The sequence below is a fragment of the Rhizophagus irregularis genome, chromosome 18 (genome assembly GCF_026210795.1).
Source record: "Rhizophagus irregularis chromosome 18, complete sequence".
NCBI lineage: Eukaryota > Fungi > Glomeromycota > Glomeromycetes > Glomerales > Glomeraceae > Rhizophagus > Rhizophagus irregularis.
The window spans coordinates 1369482-1392697 of NC_089446.1; the positions used below are offsets into that span (position 1 = coordinate 1369482).

The following is a 23216-nucleotide window of genomic DNA, read 5'->3' on the forward strand; positions in this document are numbered from 1 at the left end:
AAGTAGTAGTTATCGGATTATCGGACCTTTAGGCGTCGTATTCCATCAGATGATTTACAATAATATAAAATCAATAAAGATATTTCAAACCTTGATTAAGTTAATTTAAAGTTTATTTGTGCATCTTATCAATAAATATGATAAATTGATAAATTGTGTAATTATTTAAACCTTATTAATGCTCTTTTTTAATTTCAAAAGTGGCAAGATAATTCTGCCCATTCGTTTCATTCCTTGCAGTGGCTTTAAGTATTTCCATTTGACCAAATGACAATGCAAAACTACCTTTCCTATCAGGTCCACGATCCGTAAAGTAAATCTTAAGAGTTCCCAATAGTTCCATTTTATCACAATATTCTACTTCATCATCTTTTGTATAATGAATGTAAAACGTAGCACTTTCTTGAAATTCATTAACAGGACATAAATTATCTACACGAATTTCTTCATCAAATTCAACGACATCTCCTCTTTTCGCTATCGGGTGAAATTTATGTATATACCCATCAGATGTTACTCGTTCTGGTGGATCACCTTTTTTAAACCATTTCAACACTCTAATTCCATATGCATAGTTGAGTTTTCGATTCTTTATTATGAATCTTACATTTTCGTTAATTTTCATATTTTTTCATTTTATCACTTAAACTTAATCCATATAATGTTGCTCCACGAACAACTGCTGCAATAGGTTCTTTAGAAACGACAATTGTCTTTACTTGATCCTTGAATTTTTCTTCAATTCTATTTCTCAAATATTCTGATTGACCAAATCCTCCAACCAGAAACATAATTGAACATTCATCTCGACAATTTTCAAGTTGAATTTCTATCATTTTAAGGATTCTATTTACGAGAGGATCAAACATCGATTTTATTGTTTCGAAATCAATTTCAATCAACCAATTATTGTCTTCCATCAGTTTTTTAGTTTCGTTATTAACAATTTTTTTAAGAACTCTAATGACCTCCTTAACATCTAAATCATATTGAAAATCTGTGTCTTTACCAGTGAATCGAAATTTAGCTCTTCGACAAAAATGGTGAACCATATATTGTAATGATTTACTCTTCTTATCTCGTAGTTTGTCAATTGTTGAATTTCCCACTATACTACCCAAATGTTTGAGGAATGCTTCGTCGATAAATGAGCTTCCACAATAATCACCGATTCTCTCTGTAACTTCGCTTAATTGATCTTCACCCACAAGTTTACGTGTTGTCAAATCTACTGTGCCACCTCCACAGTCAACGATCATAAAAGTTGCTGTTTAATCATTTTTAAAGTTTAATGTTTTAAAATAGATTAAGGGAGTTAATTCGAATTATATTCGATAGATTACAGTACTTACTTCCTGTTGAAGCCAGAGAATGTTCATTTAGACATTTTTTCATACAATAAATTGCTGCAGCTTCGGCTAAAAAGAATGAAATGAAAATTAAATTAAAAAAAAATATGGATGGTCAAATAATATAAAAATTGTATATTCAATTTCAACTTACTTACGTTCCGTAGTGAATTGTAAATATTCAATATTTTCTTTACGAATTAATTCAGCTTCAAGTGAACATTCTCTCATTATCGCCAATTCTTTCTTTGAATAATCTGCGGGAACACTAATTATTAGAAGAACATTTTCATAAAAATTCACATCTGGCCAATGTTCACTTATTTTAGTTTTTATTAACTAAAAGAAAGGTAAAAAAAAGACAAAAATTATTAACAATTTAAATTCTACTAATATATAAATGTTAGATTTTACCTTTCCCATTTCTCTTAGATAATCGGCAATAGCTTTTTTATAGTCTACCGGAATTTTCGGTTTTAAATCATCATCTAATTTTCCAAAACTTCCTAAATGTAATTTAAATAATCCAACAGATTTAGGTTCATCTTTATCCATATTTTTTCTTTCAGCTTTTTTAGCAAATGCTAGTTTTCCCCATTCTGTCACTTTTTCAAAATTATCATCATATTGAAGAACTGTATTTGTTTTAAAACGACTAGAATATCCACTCCATTCGGTGTTAGTACAAACTTCTTGGTTAGCAGAAGCAGTATGACGATAAGAAAATCCCTATCAAACAAAAATTTCATAAATTATAATAAAAAAAGCTAAAATTTTATAATATTTTTAAAGAAATTTAAATTACCGAATAGGATGTCCCAAAATCTTTTTTTTTCATATATATAGGAAAAGATAAAAATGCGTTAAATATTTTATTATTTTTAATCCGGTATTTCTCAATCAAATATAGTACATAATTACTGTACCTAGACCAACCACTACGCGAATATCATGAACATTTTTATCTCTTCTCTCATTTTTCTGGGACATTTCATAAAAAAAAAAATAGAAATAAATTTAAAAAATAATCTTTAATTCAATTTAGAAGAATTTATTTGTGATGATAAATCACATTAAGCTATTGAGGGGTTTATATTTATTATTTTATTAATTCATTAAAACTTAACCGGATAAAATTTATTTAATTAGGGAAGTAGCACAAAATTACAATTCTATTCTATTTTTAATTGTTTATACGAATGAGTTTCTTATCAGGAAACACAAATCTCGCTTCTTTCATTCTTTGAATTCCTATTCTATTCATTAAATCATTTGAATGTAATACTGCAACTATACCATTCGAAAGCGGTAACAGTGTAGATCAATGTTGATATAAAGACAAGAAATTACAAAATTAGAATCAATGAGATTTAGATGGAGTGATGGACACTGATTTTGTGTACCCATATCAGCCGATCTGCAGAATGCATGTGATAATTTTGGCACTGCTAGATGGGTTTTTATATAATATGCATTCTGCAGATCGGCGGATATGCTTCAGTTCAAAATTGGTATGATTAACCCTAGCACAGATCATTTTTTGGTAGGTAATCAGATCATCTTTATAGAGGTTACTATTACTGGAATGAATCAAGTGCAGGTCCCATTCATTGATGACTTTTTATAAATCTCCGTTTTTTTTAACAAGAACAATTAGGTTCGCATTTGATTCTTTGAAAATCTCGAATGATTTTTTATAAGACGTCACGTACTTTACAGACATAAACATTTTACAAAAGCTTTGCCATACACTTCTGAAGTATGTAATTATAACTACATCATAGTAATTGACTCTGTACGTGATTATTACACGTTAATTAAAGTACGCCTGATATCCACAAAGGTTTACATGTGCATATCAAATAGTGTTCCTTAATGCTTGTTAATAAATATTATTAAGTAGTTCGCGGTTTCGTACTGTCCCGTAGTACTACTATTCACAGCCGAGTCAGAGGTTATATGAACTGAAATACCGAAGTAACCGAACAGAGTCGCATCGAACTACTTATTCAATGCTCACTCAATCAAGAATCTTTTACTTTATTATCGAAAAAGAAAGTTATCAAATTCATAATGAATAATGTACTTCGTTAATTTACTAAAGAATGACTTTTAAAAATCAATGACCTATTATTCTCGTCATTTTTAATGATAATAAGCATGATAGCTCGCGACAAAGGGTTTAAACAAAATCACATGACATATTTATTTAGGGTTATTGTTCCCACTTTTGGAAAATCTGATACTGATATTTTAAAATTCACACGAATAATTTTAAAATTACAAATCACAATAGAATTGTCCCACCGGATGTTATTCGTTCTGATGGGTCGCCATTAATTCCATAAGTTTTCGATTTTTTAATACGAATCTTACGTCCTTGCTATTTTCATATTAGTCCATATAATGCTGTTCCACCGCAACGGGTGGGAACGACGATAATTTTTACTCGATTTTTAAAATTTTCTTCAATTCTATTTTTCATCAACTAGATACATAATTGACATAATTATCAAGTTGGGTTCCTATCATTTTAAGGATTTTTCAACATTGGGATCAAACTGATTTTATTTCTTCAAATTCAATTTCGATCAACCATTTATTTTCATCCGTCGGTTTTTGGTCTCTCCATTAACGTATTTCTTAAGAATTCTAATAACATCCAAAACATCTAGCTCGGATGTATTTTCGCCAGTAAAAGGGGGAATTTAGCTTTGCGACAGAAATTATCAACCATATGTTGATTTCTCAATTGTTGAATTTCCTATTATACTTCTTATATATTTAAGTAACTTCCACATTAATCACCGGTTCACATCGTAACTTATTTTTCCCAACGAGTTTACGCGTGGTCAAATCTACTGTATCGCTTCCGATCATGAAAGTTGTTAATTATATTATTTAAAAAAAAAAAATTTTTTTATCATGACAAACTACTGTAATTTGAAATAACTACGATAGTGCAATACTTACTTCCTATTACGTGGTTTTCCGGATAAATTTTCATAGCAGCTTCAGCTAATTAAAAAAAAAAAATTTGAAATGAATTCATTTTGCCAAATCTTTCCTTGAATACTCTGCAGGAACGCTAAGGATCAAAGAATGTTTTCATAAAATTTCACATCCTCTAGGCCTTATAATTCGGTTGAGGTTTAATTTAATTAATATTTGTTAATATTACTTTCCCATTTCTCTAAATACTAATAATAGCTTTTTTATAATCAACCGCAGTATTCGTCTTACCAGCCCTACCTTTATTTATTTAAATTTCATTGCCAAGACCTGTTTGACAATAAGCAAATTCCTATATTATTATTATTGTTCAAATTATTAATACTGTACACCATATACTCGTAATGGCGAAACAAAAACCTGAATATTATTAAGAATGTTAAACATGTGGTTCCAAAATCTTAAAAAAAATAAAGGAAGAAATATTTCAAGCCCGCTTTACCTATACCAACCATATCATTTTTCCAAGTCAAAAAGAATATATATATTTTTATATTTTAAAAAAAAGAAAATTTCAAAGTTTACACGGGGTGTTTGAACACGGGTCATGTGAAATATAATGACACCAATGTCACACCCTTTTACTTTTTCTATGCAATATATGTATTTTTGACTGCTCTGCAAGTTTACTTAAGGCATCAAAGGGGGTTTTGAATGCCGTTTTTGACTAATATATGAAAAACTGTCTTTGCCGATCATTTCCTAAATTTTTTCAAGAGCGATCGGCAAAATCAATTATTCATAGGTAAAGTCAAAACTGACATTCAAAAGCACCTTTGATTCCTTAGATAAACTTGTAGAGCAGGCAAAAATCCATTTATCTACTAATTTTGAAGTTTATACTATTAGTCAAAATGGCAATAATCACATGACCCGGGTTCAAACACCCCGTGTACAAATAGAAATTGCCTAAAAAAAAATTTCAAATCAAAATTAAATATTCCTTTTGATTTCAGTAGGCACCACCCAGTCACTAAAATAAGATAAACAGCCAGAAAAAGTTTATTTAATTAAGAAATTATTATTATATTCAATCTATAGTGTTTTTTATCTCTTTGTAGTTTGTACTATTTTCTTATCAGAATTACGTACATTAGAGGCACTAAAGTCTTATTTTGTCTACTCATTTTACCATTTGAAATTTTCCAAAAGGCAGAAACAATAACGAGACAATTTACGAATTGTCTGACCGAAATTATCGGTCAGATGACCTAATTTAAGGTATTATTAGTGTGCTGGCAACTTGGCTATCAATAAAATGAGATGCAATTAATATTATACAATTTACGATTTATTAATGCAGCTACTTTCAGTCCGGAAATTATTTTCAATTTTGTGATTTCAGACGTCATATTTCTTCAGATGGCTTATATTAATATAAATTCAATATAAAGATATTTGTAGTATACTATTTGAAAATTGAAACAAATCAAATTTATTTAATAGACGATTATGTTTAAATATAAATTTATACATCTTATCAATAAATATAATAGCTATCAATTGTGTAATATTATTCAAGATACTCAACTATCATCTCATTATATTTAACCCATATTAACGCTCCTTTTTAATTTCAAACGTAGCAAGATAATTCTGCCCATTCGTTTCATTCCTTGCAGTGGCTTTAAGTATTTCCATTTGACCAAATGACAATGCAAAACTAACTTTCCTATCAGGTCCACGATCCGTAAAGTAAATCTTAAGAGTTCCCAATAGTTCCATTTTATCACAATATTTTGCTTCAACATCTTTTGTAAAATAAATGCAAAATGTAGCACTTTCTTGAAATTCATTAACAGGACATAAATCATTTACACGAATTTCTTCATCAAATTCAACGACATCTCCTCTTTTCGCTATCGGATGAAATTTATGTATATACCCATCAGATGTTACTCGTTCTGGTGGATCACCTTTTTTAGACAACTTCAACACTCTAATTCCATACGTATAATTGAGTTTTCGATTCTTTATTACGAATTTTACTTGCTCGTTAACTTTCATATTTTTCATTTTATCACTCAAACTTAATCCATATAATGTTGCTCCACGAACAACTGCTGCAATAGGATCCTTAGAAACGACGATAGTCTTTACTTGATCCTTGAATTTTTCTTCAATTCTATTTTTCAAATATTCTGATTGACCAAATCCTCCAACCAGAAACATAATTGAACATTCATCTCGACAATTTTCAAGTTGAATTTCTATCATTTTAAGGATTCTATCTATAAGAGGATCGAACATCGATTTTATTTTTTCGAAATCAATCGTAATCAACCAATTATTGTCTTCCATTAGTTTTTTAGTTTCGCTGTTAACAAATTTCTCAAGAACTTTAATGGTTTCCATTACATCTAACTCATATTGAAAATCTGTATCTTTACCAGTGAATCGAAATTTTACTTTTCGACAAAAATGTTGAACCATATATTGTAATGATTTGATCTTATTATCTCGTAATTTATCAATTGTTGAATTTCCCACTATACTACCCAAATGTTTGAGGAATGCTTCGTCGATAAATGAGCTTCCACAATAATCACCGATTCTCTCTGTAACTTCGCTTAATTGATCTTCACCCACAAGTTTACGTGTTGTCAAATCTACTGTGCCACCTCCACAGTCAACGATCATAAAAGTTGCTGTTTAATCATTTTTAAAGTTCAATGTTTAAAATAGATTAAGGGAGTTAATTCGAATTATATTCGATAGATTACAGTACTTACTTCCTGTTGAAGCCAGAGAATGTTCATTTAGACATTTTTTCATACAATAAATTGCTGCAGCTTCGGCTAAAAAGAATGAAATAAAATTAAATTAAAAAAAAAATATGGATGGTCGAATAATATAGTCAATTTACTTACGTTCCGTAGTGAATTGTAAATATTCACTATTTTCTTCACGAATTAATTCAGCTTCAAGTGAACATTCTCTCATTATCGCCAATTCATTGTTCGAATAATCTGCGGGAACGCTAATTACTAGAAGAACATTTTCATAAAAATTCACATCTGGCCAATGTTTACTTATTCTAACTTTTATTAACTAAAAGATAAAAAAAAAAGAAAATAAAAATTATTAAAATTTAATTCTATTAATATATGAATGTTATATTTACCTTTCCCATTTCTCTAAGATAATCGGCAATAGCTTTTTTATAGTCTACCGGAATTTTGGGTTTTAAATCATCATCTAATTTTCCAAAACTTCCTAAATATAATTTAAATAATTCAACAGATTTAGGTTCATTTTCATCCATATTTTTTCTTTCAGCTTTTTTAGCAAATGCTAATTTTCCCCATTCTGTCACTTTTTCAAAATTATCATCATATTGAAGAACTGTATTTGTTTTAAATTGAGCAGAATGTCCATTCCATTCGGTGTTGGTACAAACTTCTTGGTTAGCAGAAGCAGTATGACAATAAGCAAATCCCTATCAAATGAAAGTTTTATAAACTATGATAAAAAAAAATAAAATTTTATAATATTTAAAGAATTTTAAATTACCGAAGAGGATGTCCCAAAATCTTTTTTTAAAAAATAAATAAATAAGTAAATAAAGCGTTAAATACTTTAGTATGGTAATCCTCAATCAAATATAGCTAGTAGTACATGATTACTGTACCTAAACCAACTACTACAAGAATTTCATCGATTTTTTTTCCATTATCTTTTTTCTCGTCTTTCTGAGACATTTCATAAAAAAAAAGAAATAAATTTTAAAAAAACTTTAATTCAATTTAGAATATATTTATTTTTTATTTTTGATGATAAAACGCAATATTGGGCTTATATTTATTTATTATTCATTGACTTGACCGGATAAAATTTATTCAATTATGGAAGTAGTAACACAAGTACTATTATTGCTCATATATATGAATTTCTTATGAAGAAACACAAATCTCGCGTCTTTGAAGTCTTTCTGTTCATTGAATGTCGGAAGTAATGTTAGCTATAACATCCGATTGACCAACTGACCTACATGTGTTGCTATCATGCTATGTTAGATCAACGTTGATAAATTCTATTATACTTTTGATTGTTCATACGTATGAATTTCTTATGAAAAACACAAATCTTGCGTCTTTGAAAGCTTTCTGTTCATTGAATGTCGGAAGTAATGTTAGCTATAACAACCGAACATCCGATTGATCAGCTGATCTACATATGATGCATGTGATGTTACGTTAGAACGTTGATATAAAGATAAAGAAATTACTAAAATTAAAAAATTAAAACCAAAAAGAGATTTAGATGACTACCGATTATGTGCGCCTTCAGTTCAATCGTCTTAATAATCTTGTATGATTACCCTAGTGCCCCATATATATATATATCTATCTATATAATTCCCTTGTAATTAACTTGTTCATTACACCAATGAGTCTTTGAAGATTGGCACTCGCAGATAATCATCTTTATAAAAGTTACTATTATTGGAATGAATCAAGTGCAGGTCTATTCATTTATTGCTGTTAATAAATTACTGGTTTTTTTAACAAAGAATTTTAGCAAATTAGGTTCACATTTGACAATTCTTTGAAAATCTCAAATGATTTTTTATAACGTACTTATTTACAACCAAAAGAATTTCTATGCATTTCTGCATTATAAAAAATTTTTTTCGTTATTTCTGTAAAAACTCCGTAAAAATGAGCCTTTCACGGATCCATTCACGGAAAAAATGTAAATAATTCGATAAATTCCGTGATATAAGGTTATTAATTCCGGAAATATGAGCCTTTTACGAAAAAAGACGGAATATAAAAAACGGATCAACTTTTTTTACAGGGCTGACGGAACCGCACTATTACTCAATAATATTAGTTAGCGGAATAAACGATTTCCAATCTAGATTGCTAAATCATTAAGGAATACCAAGTATTTATTCATTGATACCCATGGAATAACAAGTATATATGCACATCAGCTCTAAACCTTTACTGATATCGGACATACTTTAATTAACACGGAATTATCCAATTTACTTTGATGTAATTATAGCCTTGTACTGAGTACGGTTCCATATATAGTACTACTTTTCAGAGCTGAGTCAGAAATTATGTGAACCGAATACCGAAAAGAACTACTCAATATTTGCTCAATCAAGAACCTTTTCATCCTTACTTTATTATCGAAAGAGAATAATAAAGAAAGTTATCAAATTCAGAAAGATAAAATTTTGAACTTATTGTTCCCAAAATTGATGAAATTTAACCGATTATTTTGACCAGAGAAAGATGAAATCTGCATAATCATGCAATCTGTGGGAATACAGGTAAACAATATGAAGTATAACCTGTGTTAATTTCCATTTTAAAATTCATCATGAATGTACTTCATTAAATTAACTAAAGAATGTCTTTCAAAAATCAATGACCTATGTTCTCGTCATTTATAATGGAGTATGAATGATATTAAAATGGATAGCCTCGCAAAAAGGCTTAAACAAAATCACATGACACATTTATTTAGGTTTTTGTTCCCACTTTTGGAAATCCGATACTGATATTTTTAAATTCACACGAATGATTTAAAGATGACAAATCACAATAGAATTTGGCCAATTATATTATTTTTGAGGAGTAAATGTTTATTCCTTTAAATTTAAAAAGCTTTTCATAAACGTAAAATGAAGAAAAATTCTATGATGTTTAAATGAAATATTTCAAATTTGAAAAAAAAATTTAATAGCTCATCATGATATCATTAGATTGATAAGATAAATAAATAGTTGGACTTTTTTTTTGTTAAATTCAAGAGATTTTATGAAAATGTCTTGGAAAAGTGATGTTCGTGTGGTGGTTGGCATAGGTAATTACATTTTATAAATAAAAATATTAAAATTTTAAAAGTTTAACGCAAATTTAATATGTTTCTTAAATAATAAAAGATTTTGGAACCACGTATTCGGTAATTAAAATTCTTAAATTGATAATTTCTTGAATCTTTTGTTTCAATTATTTAGCTATATAATGTGTTTAATATATGTTATTTCTTTGATTAATAATTTTAACGTAGGGATTTGCTTATCGTTTTACCGATTTTGCTGGGGAAATTCATACAAATAAAGATTGGGAAGGATACGTCGGCAAATATAAGACAAATACCGTTCTCGAATATGACGATAATTTTAAAAATGTGGTAAAGTGGGGAAGACCGGCCTTTATTAAAGGAACAACAAACGAAGCGGATGATACAAATGAACCAAAATCTGTTGGATTATTTAAATTACATTTGGGAAGTTTAGGAAAATTACAAGATCATTTAAAACCTAAAATTCCAGTTGAATTTAAAAAAGCTATTATTGATTATCTTAGAGAAATGGGAAAGGTAATAACAAATATTAATTAAATTAAACCTTAAACGTATTGTTTCATATAACAATATATAATTTTTTCCTAGTTAATAAAAAAAACAGTTGAAAGCGTAGAAGGTATAAAGTTTCATGAAAACGTTCTTTTAGTTCTTAGCGTTCCCGCGGAGTATTCAAAGAAAGAATTAGCAATAATGAGAGAATGTGCGTCTGAAGCAGATTTAATTAAAGAAGAAAATTCCGAATATTTACAATTTACTACAGAACGTAGGTCTTCCAATAATCTAATTAAAGCAATAAATAATTACTTAAAAAAAAGAAGGCATTTCAAAATTAAAATCTTTTTAATTAGCTGAAGCTGCTGCAATCTATTGCATGAAAAATTGTCTGGAAAGTTACGAGATAGGAAGTAAGTATACTACTATTATAATTACGGTTCAGATAAGTTAATTAGTTTGTAATGTTAAAACAAATTTTATTTAAATTATATCATTAGCAACTTTCATGATCGTTGACTGTGGAGGTGGAACGGTAGATTTGACCACGCGTAAACTCGTCGGTGAAAATCAATTAGGTGAAATTACGGAACGAGCCGGTGATTATTGTGGAAGTTCGTTTATAGATGAAGCATTCCTTAAACATATAGGAAGTATAGTAGGAAATTCAACAATTGATAAACTACGAGATAAAAAAAGCAAGTCGCTACAACGTATGGTTGATCATTTCTGTCGCAAAGCTAAATTTCCTTTTACTGGTGAAGATACAGATTTTCAATACGATTTAGATGTTCTAGATGTCATTAAAGTTCTTAAGAAATTCGTTAATGACGAAGCTAAAGAACTATTAGAGAAAAATGGTTGGTCGATTGAAATTGAATTTGAAGAGATCAAATCAATGTTTGACCCTATTGTTGAAAAAATCATTCAGATGATAGGAACTCAACTTGATAATTGTCGCGATGAATGTTCGATTATATTTTTAGTTGGAGGATTCGGCCAATCAAAATATTTGAAAAATAGAATTGAAGAAAAGTTCAAAGATCGAGTGAAATCTATCGTTGTTTCTAAGGAACCTGTTGCAGCAGTTGTTCGAGGAGCAACATTATTTGGATTAAGCTTATATGATAAAATTTATAATATGAGAAATGATGAGGATGTTTTATTCGTATTAAAGAATCGAAAACTCAACTTCACATATGGAATTAAAGTATTTAAACCTTTTAGAAAAGGTGACCCACCAGAACGTAAAACATCCAATGGATTCATACAGCGATTTCATCGTATAGCAAAAAGAGATGATATTGTTGATATCGATAGTGAAATTCGTATATATAATTTATGTCCTGTTAGTGGATTTCAAACTTTTGCTACATTTTATATTTATATCACAAAAGAATACGATCCAAAGTATTGTGATGGAATGGAAGTGTTAGGAACTCTCAAGATTGACCTTTCAAATAATGGAACTGATAGACGAGTTAGTTTTGCACTATCATTTGGTCAAATGGAACTACTTACAGCCACCGCGAGAAATGAAACCGATGGACAAAATTATCTTGCTACTTTTGAAATTAACAAGGAGATAGGAATTGTTTAAGTTATACATATAATTTAGTTACCATATACTGTATAATAGCGATAATGCTTTATAATCTTTGAAATAAATATGACATACTATTTAACTTGTTTTTTCCCATGAACGGAATCTTTTTCTGTTGAGAAATAAATAGAAATAAATAGTCTAAAAATAACACTAATACAGTAAATCCGGATAAAACAATATCATAACTCAAAACTTCAAATTGAATACAACTTTTATTAAACATATCAACAGAAGATGTAGTATTTGAAGGCCTGTTAATTTCAATCCAAACCATTCGAATTTAGTGTCAAATGTTAAATCCTCTCTTTTATCATATAAATATTTAAGTATAACGTGTATAATGATACCAATATGTGAATAACGGGCAGAAACTGCAGAAAGTTTCATAAAGATAAAAAACAATAATCAAAAAACTTCTGTTCCAAAAGAGAATAATGTTTTTACATTGTGAAACAACTCTTTTTAAAATTCATACATTGAAGTTCGTAGCGCAAGCAACTACTACTGTATATGTTTACAGGTTCCTCCTTACTATGAAACTACATGACGTAGTTGACGGTCGATATATGAATCTTGGAATTTATTTTGTTAAAAAATATGAAATTTTGATTTCTCTTTGAATTCTACGAGGAAAGTACAATCATATTACCTATTTTATCATCGCCTCAACCTATACTATCGTTTTAATTAACCAAATTTATTTAGTCTTGCACGTTAAGCCTAAAATAAAACTTAAATATACGAATGTATATTCATTCAATAACGTAAAGTTCCAATTTTCTACATACTCGGCAAATGTAATAATATATCATTAACTAAATTATTTTGTTATCATCTGATAATTGAAATTAATTGAATCCAAGAGCATATTGATTTTTAGATACTATTATTTTTGAATTCAATATTCTTTTGTTTTAAATCTTGAATTTCTTTATCTTTTTCCTGATATTGAATTCCTTCTTGAATTAAACGATTTTTTGAGTTTTGTCATATTATAAATCTTCTGAATTTCTTTATCTTTTTCTTGGATCATGGTATCCTTCTCTTGGATCATGGCATCATAGGTCATCTTGAACTATTTTATCCTTTTCTCGGACCATATCACCTTTTTCTCGGATTATGTTGCTCTTTCTTGGATTACGTTGACTTTTTCTCGGGCTATGTTAACCTTTTCTCGGGCTATGTTTACAATGTCTCGGGCCATTTTAACCTTTTCTTGGAGTAGTTTCTTCCTTTCTTGAACTATGTAATTCTTTTCTCGAATTATTTTAGTCTTTTCTTGGATTAAAATTAATCTTTTCTTGAACCATATTATCTTGATGTTATCATAGACCATCTTATCATTTTCTTGAATTAACCTATCCTTTTCTCGGACTATATTTTCCTTTTCTCGGATTACAGTATCAATAATCTAATGGTGATTATATAATCTTGAAGTGACGTCATAACTAATGTCATAAGACTTCATAACCTAATTCACAATCTAATGGTGACTTGCTCTTTACTCATTTCATTAAAACTAAGTCGTTCGCCCGGCATTCCGGGCAACGTTCAGAGCAGAACGTAACTTTACGACAACATCTAATGTGAAAAGCGTATCCATACAGAAACAAGGCGAGCAAATTTATAATTTCCTCCTTACATTCTAAACAAGGTTGTCACATCATCTCTAAATATCCTTACCTTTTTGGCCTTCCCTTCACTATAGAAGCATTTTTAATATTAACTTAATTTCGCACTTGTAATTAATTATCTTGTAAATTATCAAAAATCTTAAGAACATGGTTGATTAATTAGTGCAAACTATTCCGAATGAGGTGAAGCAGACATTAAGAAAGAAAAACGATTAACAATCATCATTTATTTACCACGTTCGTAATCAGATTCATCTACTCATTTTCACATATAATACTATGACTTCTATTGTTTGTTTTTGCACAAAAAATGTAAAAATATTTGTTAGGCGTTGCTACTTTTTTTTAGCTACAAATTTTATTTTTAAAATATGAGAGTATTTGAAATGTGATAACGGAACCTGGAACATAAATAGAATCTTGTAAAAGTTTCTTTAATTTTCTAATTGTTCGTTTTCTTCTTTTTTAGGTATTTTTTCAAGTCTCTGGACGTGAAGATGGGTAAATAGAAAAAAATCTGGTCAAGTCTCTGAGCGTGGTGAATACCGGTTACCGGTAAGTAAAAATAAATTTTTTGGTTTTTTATTTAATTTGTCGAACATCACTAACTGTTCGTTTTTTAGCAGGTTTTCTAAGTTTTTATAGATGTGGTCAACGGACAACGGCCAGCCCAAGCAGGTCATTCGGGTCTTTGTTAATCTCTTCAAAGTAAAAGAAAATTTTTAAATTTTTTTTATATTAACGAACATTACTAATCATTTTTTTTTTAGGTTAAATGAAAAACTAAGACAATGCGAAGATTCACACACTTTTCAAGTTATGGAGTTTTTTTTAGTCTCTCTGAGTATAGGATAACGGTAAGTAAAAAATATTTTTTTTTATTTTTATCGCTCTTTTTTATTATGATGAACTTAACTAACAATTTGTTCTTTTCTTTTTTTAAATGTTCTGTATAAGGGTAAAAAAAGTAAAACGAATCTCTGAACATTTCTACAAGAGGACAATATTCTATACATCATCACATAATTTTGTAACTTTTAATAATTTTAAAAATTAATATATAATGTGTCTTAGTATTTTATTAATGAACCCATTTTTATTTAATGTTCTTGATAATTAGGACGTGTAATAATATATGGGAAATAATAAATAATAATACTAAATAAAATAATTAAAATTGACCGATATAATTAATAACAGATAAATATGATAACCCTTAATGGTAAATTTAGGATCCTAAAGGATTCTATATAAATCTTTCGATAGGAATCCTTGTGGGTGGGAATGTTTCCTTAGGGATAATTAATTACGAAATTTTTGGAATCCCAAAAAATTCCGCTAGTAGCGGAATTTTTGTTTGAAACGCATAATTATTAATCTATAATAAATTAATCTAGTATCAATATAACGGAACTCTTGATATAATGGAATTTAAATTTTTAATAATGGAATGGATAGTTCAACCATTATATCAAATTTCACTGTGTACACGAAAAACATTGAATAAAAATATCTAATAATAAATATAATATCGGTATAACTAAATAATATGTTAAAAATTTTTTAATGTCAAAGAAAAGTAGCTTGCGAAAATTTATTAAGAAAGAAAAGAATTAAACACATCTGTCATATTTGATGGTACGGACTTAATATCCAATATAAGTTATCGCACAAGCATACATATCTTTAATATGAATTGTATCCGAAATAGCAACTATATTAGCATATGTGGAAGGTAATTCTGGTGTTAGAACATTATTTGCTGTTACTGTGATAGATCCAGCTGGAGTTATTGGAATAGGCTGTTGGTAGAAATTTCCTATAACTTTTCCTCCAACAGCAAAAAGAATAAGAAGAATGGTTTCTTTAGTAGTAGCTTTTTCTATTTGTCCAGAAGCAGTATAATTTTCTGGTGTTCCAGAAACCCAAGGATTAGGTTCAAGTGATATAGTGAGTATGGGATAATTTTCACATTGATAATACGTAATATTTTCAAGTTGATGCGGAATAGCATTGACTATGGAAAGCGTAGTCAATAAAATGACAGCAAAAACAAAATTTCGGTTCATGATTTCGTTGCCTTTGCAGATATCTGGTTATATTTTGTGAATTTAAATAATTTTAGCAGACATTTTATTTGTCTAAAGTTTTTTTTTTTCCGAACTGAACTTCATTATCCTTGATTTTCCGGATTTCCACCCTTTTGATAACAAAAAAAAATTCATTTTATAAATTTTTAAAATATACAAAGAAGTTTTTTTAGAGAAAATCAATTTTTTGAATCGCAATTTGGAACTTAAAATTCGGTGATTTACCACAGGTTCGTTAGGGAAAAGATTGGGCGCCACTCTATAGACAATTTGATAGAAGTAGCACGATAGATTCTTGGGACGCCATAAAGACATAAAGCATTAACGTTAGCCTATGCGTAACCTTACCATGATATCATATGATAATCGTGAAGACTCTTCACATTTGCAACCAATAAAGACGCAGTATATGTAATAGACTTTGCTTTATCATTATATGATTTAACTAAATAAGCGATTAGCATATTTTTTTTGGGCACATTTTCCAATAAGGGCAGTGACATTTATTACGTAATATTCTAGGAGTGAGGGGTATTTGAAGATCATATAACATATGTGTACCATAAGATTTTACATATTACATGGGGTGGGTATGGGCTTATAATAAATGGATATTAAGTAATAAATGTCAATCATAAATAAAAAATGGAATTAATACACGTGAAAAAAATTTGGGACATACTCGCTTTGTCATATATAATTTCAATGACGTCTTATTGCACATAACATAACAGATAATACATATTTACCCAATAAATTATGTGTGAATGGTCATATTTAAACATTTCTCAGAATCAGTCAGTCAAACCAATTAATCGTTTCCTACAGTACCTTTTGGTTGATTAAGATGGTTTGTAAGTTATTTTGTTTTGCAAACAGAAACGAGATAAATATTTCACTTGTATTACTTTTGCAATTCAAAAATTGATAAGAAGTTGGTAGTAAAGATAGTAAAGAAGAATAAGTCAATGAAATGTGGCTTATCCATCCAATCCTACCTGTTTATATATAGTGGATGCATGCAACATGCCTTTTGACCCTCTTGAACATTATTCATGATTTGATAAAATCCCTTTATCTTTTAATATGCAAAAAGACACATTTTTGTCTGATGTATCTAATCCTTTTAGAAACGTTTTCCATACTCCCAAAAAGTAATACAGTCAGACCTCCATAATTGCACACCCCTTGGAACCATATGCATAATTTTCAAAATAGTGCATTTAAAGAGGGTGTGCATTTATAGAGGTAAAATAATTAGAGATCATATAAGCTTGGGACCGAACCAGAGGGTGCATTTAGAGAGGGTATACATAGTGGATGCAATTATGGAGAGTGCAATTATAGAGGTCTGACTGTATATTGGTATTTTTTTCAGTTATAAACTTGTCTTTTAGTCCATCATATACATATCTTTTGTTAATTAACAAGCTTTCTATTCCAAATATACAAGTTGATTGCATAAGTAGCAGATAACCATTCCATATCTATAAAGTATCATATGTTTCCATTAATAAGATATGGCAAAGGAGGACCCCGGAAACTCTATATATAGGTTGCCGTTAAAATGGTAAAGTTGTTATATAAAATCCAAAATTGTTGCTCGTTAAGTCGGGTAATTTTGCTATAAAAAAATTTTAGGATAGTTGTTAAATTGGGTAAGAATAACATTGTTGTTACATAAAATGGGTAATCGTCCTATAATCACTTTCAAGGTTGTTACTATAATGGGTAACGAACATATGTATTTTTTATAAGGGTAATATATATATATATAAATATACCTTGTAAAATCACAATAAAAAAATTTTTTCTTAGTCTATTCAAAAGATGCAAACCGAAAGTCCTAAAAATTTTCCTTCTATAGAGTTTTTTCTACCCGATGATAATAAATATGATTCTGAAAAAACTCTTGATTTTCTTGGATATGATTTAGTTGAAATGTTGGATAATATAAACGTGGAGCAAAATGAAGTAATAATAGATGATAATGAGATGGAAAAAATAGATGATGTTATATCAGAAGAAGAATATGATAATGATGCTATAATCTATGATGATGTAAATAATTTACAAAAGAGAAAGAGAAAACGTAGAAAAAAAATTTTTTTACAAACAGAAATAGATGAGTTATGGAATAAATTGCATGCTAATAAATATTTTATGGAAGAAATAACACCAAAATTGGTTCGTTGTAAGTGTGGTAAAGAAATTCATTTAGATCGAGATTTTAGAGATAAAAATCTTACAACACATGGCGAATTAAGTAATTGTAAATATAGTGGAGAAGGTCAACAAAGTATTAAAGTTTTTTTTAAACCTAAAAAGATTAGATATGAAGAGGAAAACACAATTGTCCAAAAAGTTGCGTGTAAAGGATTATATGAAGAAAAGTATTAAGAGTACAGTCAGACCTCTATATACCGATACAATATATACCGATATTTGCTTATACTGATGATTTTTAATTTCCCGTTTTTTATCTAATAAAAAAACCTCGTTATACCAATTTTTTATATGATTTCACGATATAACGTTATTCGATACTATTTGTTTGTCCCTCATATAGTAACGTATATGTAGATCTGGTTTATATACCGATATATTAACTATTTAAGGTTAGATCGCGTAAATGAAGTTACACGATTTTCCCTTTTCTCAATGTCGGAAAAAAGAAAAGCCGTTCAAACTCTTTCACAGTCACAAAAAAGAGTGACTTTAACAAAAGCACAAAAGTATCAACTTTGCTTAGACTATCAGAAAAAACCACGACTTACCCAAGAACAACTTGCTATTCAATATGGCATTAAACAGAACACGGTTTCTGATATTTTGAAGAATAAAGATAAGTGGTTACTTCTAGATTTAGACTCTGAGGAAAGTAAAAAACAAAGAGAAAGGCCTGTGCAATTTCCAGAAGTGGAGGAAGCTATGACACTATGGGTTACAAATGCGCTTGAAGCAGATCTTGTTATTAATACAGTCAACTCCCTCTATAGTCACTCCCGTTATAGTCACATTCTACTATATAGTCACACCAGTTGAATGTTCAAAACACTTTATTATTAAAATCTATCCTATATAGTCACAATCTATCTATAGTCACTATCACACCTATCCTCAAAAATCTTATATTAAAAAGAACCGTTTATAATCACAGTTATATAAAGAATATATTAAATAACTTGGCATCTAATAATCGTACAAAGATGTATCATAGCTTGTTAGAATCGTCTCACTGAGACGAATCGAATGGTGGTAGTTTTATCCTTTTCTTTTGCAAGTGTTTACGGCCAGACCACCCATTGCCTCTTATGCGACTAATCTCGGGTCTGCGTTCTATCATCTTCAATGGGCAACCATTAAACCGAGTACTTAATTCCTCAGGTAACAGCACCACTATAGAAGACATCCCCCATCGGGCCATTTTAGGCTGATCTGAAGCTAGTACACGCCGCCTACTCATCCTATACCCATTGCATGATACTGATACTCAATTTATTTTACAACCTTTAGAGAGCATCTACTTTCATGGAGGACTTTCGACAGGTAATATCAACCATCTAGTACCCTTCCATACCACCATTTTAGGTACTAAGTCTCACTCAAAGGCCACTACAGCCCGCGATTACCTAGTACCGATAGTACAGTTGTTTACCCCAGTGGTATACTTTGTAGCGACCACTCGACAGAAGTAGCAGGCATCTGTCCAGGATCACCCCTTGGCATGGTGGGTATCAACCACCAGGGATCACCAACCAGGACCCAAGGAGTAGGGAATCGAACCCTATAGCCATGCTACCTGTTCTGTGCACGAACACTTTGGTTGGTCTAAGACCTAACAGAAGGTCAAACTACCACTAAGACATTGCACCCTCAGCTTTACCATCTAGGACGACCATCTAGCCATTACTGACCCCAAGTGGTATCGTAGAGTAACCACCTGGACAGGAAGTCCCCCCAAGGTATAGTAGTGACCTCAAGGACAGGACTGCGCACATACCAATGGCCTCATAGGGAATGTTAGAAGGACACCATGACCCTTAGTTGAAATGTGCGGCCTAACCGTACACACTAATTCACCATGATGCAGTCCAACTACACTAATCCCCGTACCTTCACGCTATTGGTTGTAGCGTCCGCAGTAAAATTCTTTTTATTTCCGTGGTCATGGGAATCGAACCTGCGACCTCACCATACTCAGGCTTAATGAGGGTCTCAGTGACTAACCACCGAGATAGGGTGACCAACCCAGTTTTATCCTTTTCTTTTGCTATTGTTTACGGCCAGACCACCCATTGCCTCTTATGAGACTAATCTCGGGTCTGTGTCCTATCATCTTCAATAGGCAACCATTAAACTGAGTACTTAATTCCTCAGGTAACAGCACCATGTAGAAGACATCCCCCATCGAGCCATTTTAGGCTGATCTGAAGCTAGGTACACGCCGCCTACTCATCCTTAATCCATTGCATGATACTGGTACTCAATTTATTTTACGACCTTTAGAGAGCACCTACTTTCATGGAGGACTTTCGACAGGTAACATCAACCATCTAGTACCCTTCCATACCACCATTTTAGGTACGAGGTCTCACTCAAAGGCCACTACAGCCCGCGATTACCTAGCACCGATAGTACAGTTGTTTACCCCAAGTGGTATACTTACGTAGTGACCACTCGGACAGGAAGTAGCAGGCTTCTGTCCAGGATCACCCCTTATGGTGGGTATCAACCACCAGGGATCACCAACCAGGACCCAAGAAGTGGGGAATCGAACCCCATAACCATGCTACCTGTTCTGTGCACGAATACCTTGGTTGGCCTAAGACCTAACAGAAGGTCTAACTACCACTAAGACATTGCACCCTCAGCTTTACCATCTAGGACGACCATCTAGCCATTACTGACCCCAAGTGGTATCGTGGAGTGACCACCCAGACAGGAAGTCCCCTCTAAGGTATAGTAGTGACCCCGCCGGGACAGGACTGCGCACATGCCAATGGCCTCATAGGGGTTAACGCAAGGACACACGATTCCCTTGGATTGAAATGTGCGGCCTAACCGTACACACTAATTCACCATGATGCAGTCCAACTACACTAATCCCCTGTACCTTCACGCTATTGGTTGTAGCGTCCGCAGTAAAATTCTTTTTATTTCCGTGGTCATGGGAATCGAACCTGCGACCTCACCATACTCAGGCTTAATGAGGGTCTCAGTGACTAACCACCGAGATAGGGTGACCAACCCTAGTTTTATCCTTTTCTTTTGCAAGTGTTTACGGCCAGACCACCCATTGCCTCTTATGAGACTAATCTCGGGTCTGTGTCCTATCATCTTCAATGGGCAACCATTAAACCGAGTACTTAATTCCTCAGGTAACAGCACCACTATAGAAGACATCCCCCATCGGGCTATTTTAGGCTGATCTGAAGCTAGGTACACGCCGCCTACTCAGTTTTATCCTTTTCTGTGCAAACAGTCTTGTGACTTTATCTTTTATTTATATTTTAAATTTCGAAGATATAATCGAACAATATTACAAAAATAAGAAAATAAACTAATAAAAAATAAAAAGAGTAGCTTCACGACTCATACAAGTAAAGAAATCTAAACTAAAATAAATTAAAGCAAAGAAAAACTAAACTATTACAGAATCGCATACCCCAACTTTACCCGAAGGCCAGTGTGAGTCAACTATCCAACATCCAAAAATCCAGTCCGTTACCAGAAAGAAATCCTAAGAGGTTGAACTGTTAAGCGGCGCAGAAAATCCAAGTGCGAGATCCATGATCCACCCCGAATTATAGAAGAGGATATCCAAGAAATCCAGGAATCCTGAGAAACTGTCGCCAAAGAAGAGTTGTGTTGTTGTGGAGTAGTATTAGGGAAAGAATTTGTAGATGGGCCACGTAATTTGGAAGCAGCCGAGATACCCTGCGACTCCTCCCAAGCATGGAAAAGAACATTCCGACACAGCCAAATTTCACCATATAATTCGACTTGGAAGTCATTAAGAAGGGGAGAAATAATCTTGTAAATAACAGAGAGAGGAAAGTATTGGTTCAAAAATGCCGTTAAATGCGCAGGCAACAATCCTCGAGTAAGCCAAAGACAAGATGGAGAAGGAGCTTCATAGTTCCAGCAATCCAAAGCAAAGAAACCGGTATGAAAAGAATTATCCAAAGACTTCAAGGATAGGAAAGAAGATAAACAAGAATCTCTAAATTTAATGACTTCAGACCGGTGCGTTAAACAGGGATTTATTTCCGGTAAAATATAAGGACAAGTCCAAAGATGATTCAAACCTTCAGGAGCAGAATTACACTGCGGACAGAGCCAGTCAGGAGAATATAAGTAAGGTTTGCGTTGTTGAAGAGTAGTTAAGGTAGGCAACATATCCAAGAGAAGTTTAATGCGGAAGATCCAAAATTCAGGACGACCATTCCTATGTGAAGCAAAACCTTTAATTTGTGAAAGGCAAAAATATATACCAGCCCAATCAAAAAGTGAAGGAGCACCAAGAGCAGTAAAACGCGCTAGTGAACAGAAAGATAAAAGAGCACGAGCATCTGCAATAGAGCGGAGAAAATGTCGAATATTCACGTCAATAGGCAAGGAGTTAAAAGTCAACAAGCATGGAGCATAACAAAATGTTGAAAGTAAAGTAGTGGGTTGTAAAGACGAATGAGCATCTTTCGCCAAGGAATCCGCTTGTATATTGTAGATATCATCACCATGAGCAGGGACTTTAATCAATTCGACATTAAGATTACGATCCATGATAAGTTGTCGAATAGAAAGCCAGAGAAGATGATTAGGTTCTCGGAGCAACTTCGGTGAGAAAGGAGCATCAACAAACCGTGTCCATAGTGAAATTAACTGACTACAATCAGTATGAATAGAGATTGATGAATCACGGGAAAGGGCGTTCAATCCTAAAAGTACAGCAGAAATTTCGGAACGCAAAGCGGAAGGAAAGTAAGAAGGGAGATGCATGGAAGAAGATTCCAGAACAAGTCCATCATCATCAAGAGCAATCCAAGCAGAAGTCATGGAAGAAGGCGAAGAATCATTGGCAGGATGGAACGAACCATCTGTGTACAAAGATTGCACTGAAAGTGGTAAAATAGTGTCTTCAATTCTATCGATTCTATCCTTAAAGAGAGGGGAAAGAGCGGGAGAAGCGTTTGAAAAATGA

General features: G+C 31.5%; 6 protein-coding genes across 6 annotated transcripts; 3 read left to right on the forward strand and 3 right to left on the reverse strand.

Annotated features, from left to right (window-relative positions):
- Positions 1 to 175: 175 nt before the first annotated feature.
- On the reverse strand, positions 176 to 2339 carry OCT59_009943 (uncharacterized protein; the record flags this gene model as incomplete). The annotated part of the gene is made up of 6 exons (XM_066132687.1): positions 176 to 589; positions 678 to 1267; positions 1353 to 1418; positions 1508 to 1688; positions 1764 to 2078; positions 2271 to 2339. The coding sequence occupies 6 exons, from the start codon at positions 2337 to 2339 to the stop codon at positions 176 to 178; spliced, it is 1635 nt and encodes a 544-aa protein (XP_066000305.1).
- Positions 2340 to 5918: 3579 nt separating this feature from the next.
- Positions 5919 to 8062, reverse strand: OCT59_009944 (uncharacterized protein; the record flags this gene model as incomplete). The annotated part of the gene is made up of 6 exons (XM_025311504.2): positions 5919 to 7009; positions 7094 to 7159; positions 7232 to 7412; positions 7486 to 7800; positions 7875 to 7894; positions 7993 to 8062. The coding sequence occupies 6 exons, from the start codon at positions 8060 to 8062 to the stop codon at positions 5919 to 5921; spliced, it is 1743 nt and encodes a 580-aa protein (XP_025171025.2).
- A 2082-nt stretch (positions 8063 to 10144) lies between these two features.
- Positions 10145 to 12282, forward strand: OCT59_009945 (uncharacterized protein; the record flags this gene model as incomplete). The annotated part of the gene is made up of 6 exons (XM_025332506.2): positions 10145 to 10184; positions 10264 to 10283; positions 10392 to 10703; positions 10776 to 10953; positions 11039 to 11095; positions 11183 to 12282. The coding sequence occupies 6 exons, from the start codon at positions 10145 to 10147 to the stop codon at positions 12280 to 12282; spliced, it is 1707 nt and encodes a 568-aa protein (XP_025171024.2).
- Positions 12283 to 15568: 3286 nt separating this feature from the next.
- OCT59_009946 (uncharacterized protein) lies at positions 15569 to 15991 on the reverse strand (the record flags this gene model as incomplete). Its single annotated transcript, XM_025320577.2, has 1 exon — positions 15569 to 15991. One exon carries the CDS (start codon positions 15989 to 15991, stop codon positions 15569 to 15571), a length of 423 nt encoding a protein of 140 aa, XP_025171022.1.
- A 1851-nt stretch (positions 15992 to 17842) lies between these two features.
- Positions 17843 to 18412, forward strand: OCT59_009947 (uncharacterized protein; the record flags this gene model as incomplete). Its single annotated transcript, XM_025327492.1, has 1 exon — positions 17843 to 18412. One exon carries the CDS (start codon positions 17843 to 17845, stop codon positions 18410 to 18412), a length of 570 nt encoding a protein of 189 aa, XP_025171021.1.
- Positions 18413 to 18673: 261 nt separating this feature from the next.
- Positions 18674 to 19057, forward strand: OCT59_009948 (uncharacterized protein; the record flags this gene model as incomplete). Its single annotated transcript, XM_066132688.1, has 1 exon — positions 18674 to 19057. The coding sequence occupies one exon, from the start codon at positions 18674 to 18676 to the stop codon at positions 19055 to 19057; it is 384 nt and encodes a 127-aa protein (XP_066000306.1).
- Positions 19058 to 23216: the final 4159 nt, after the last annotated feature.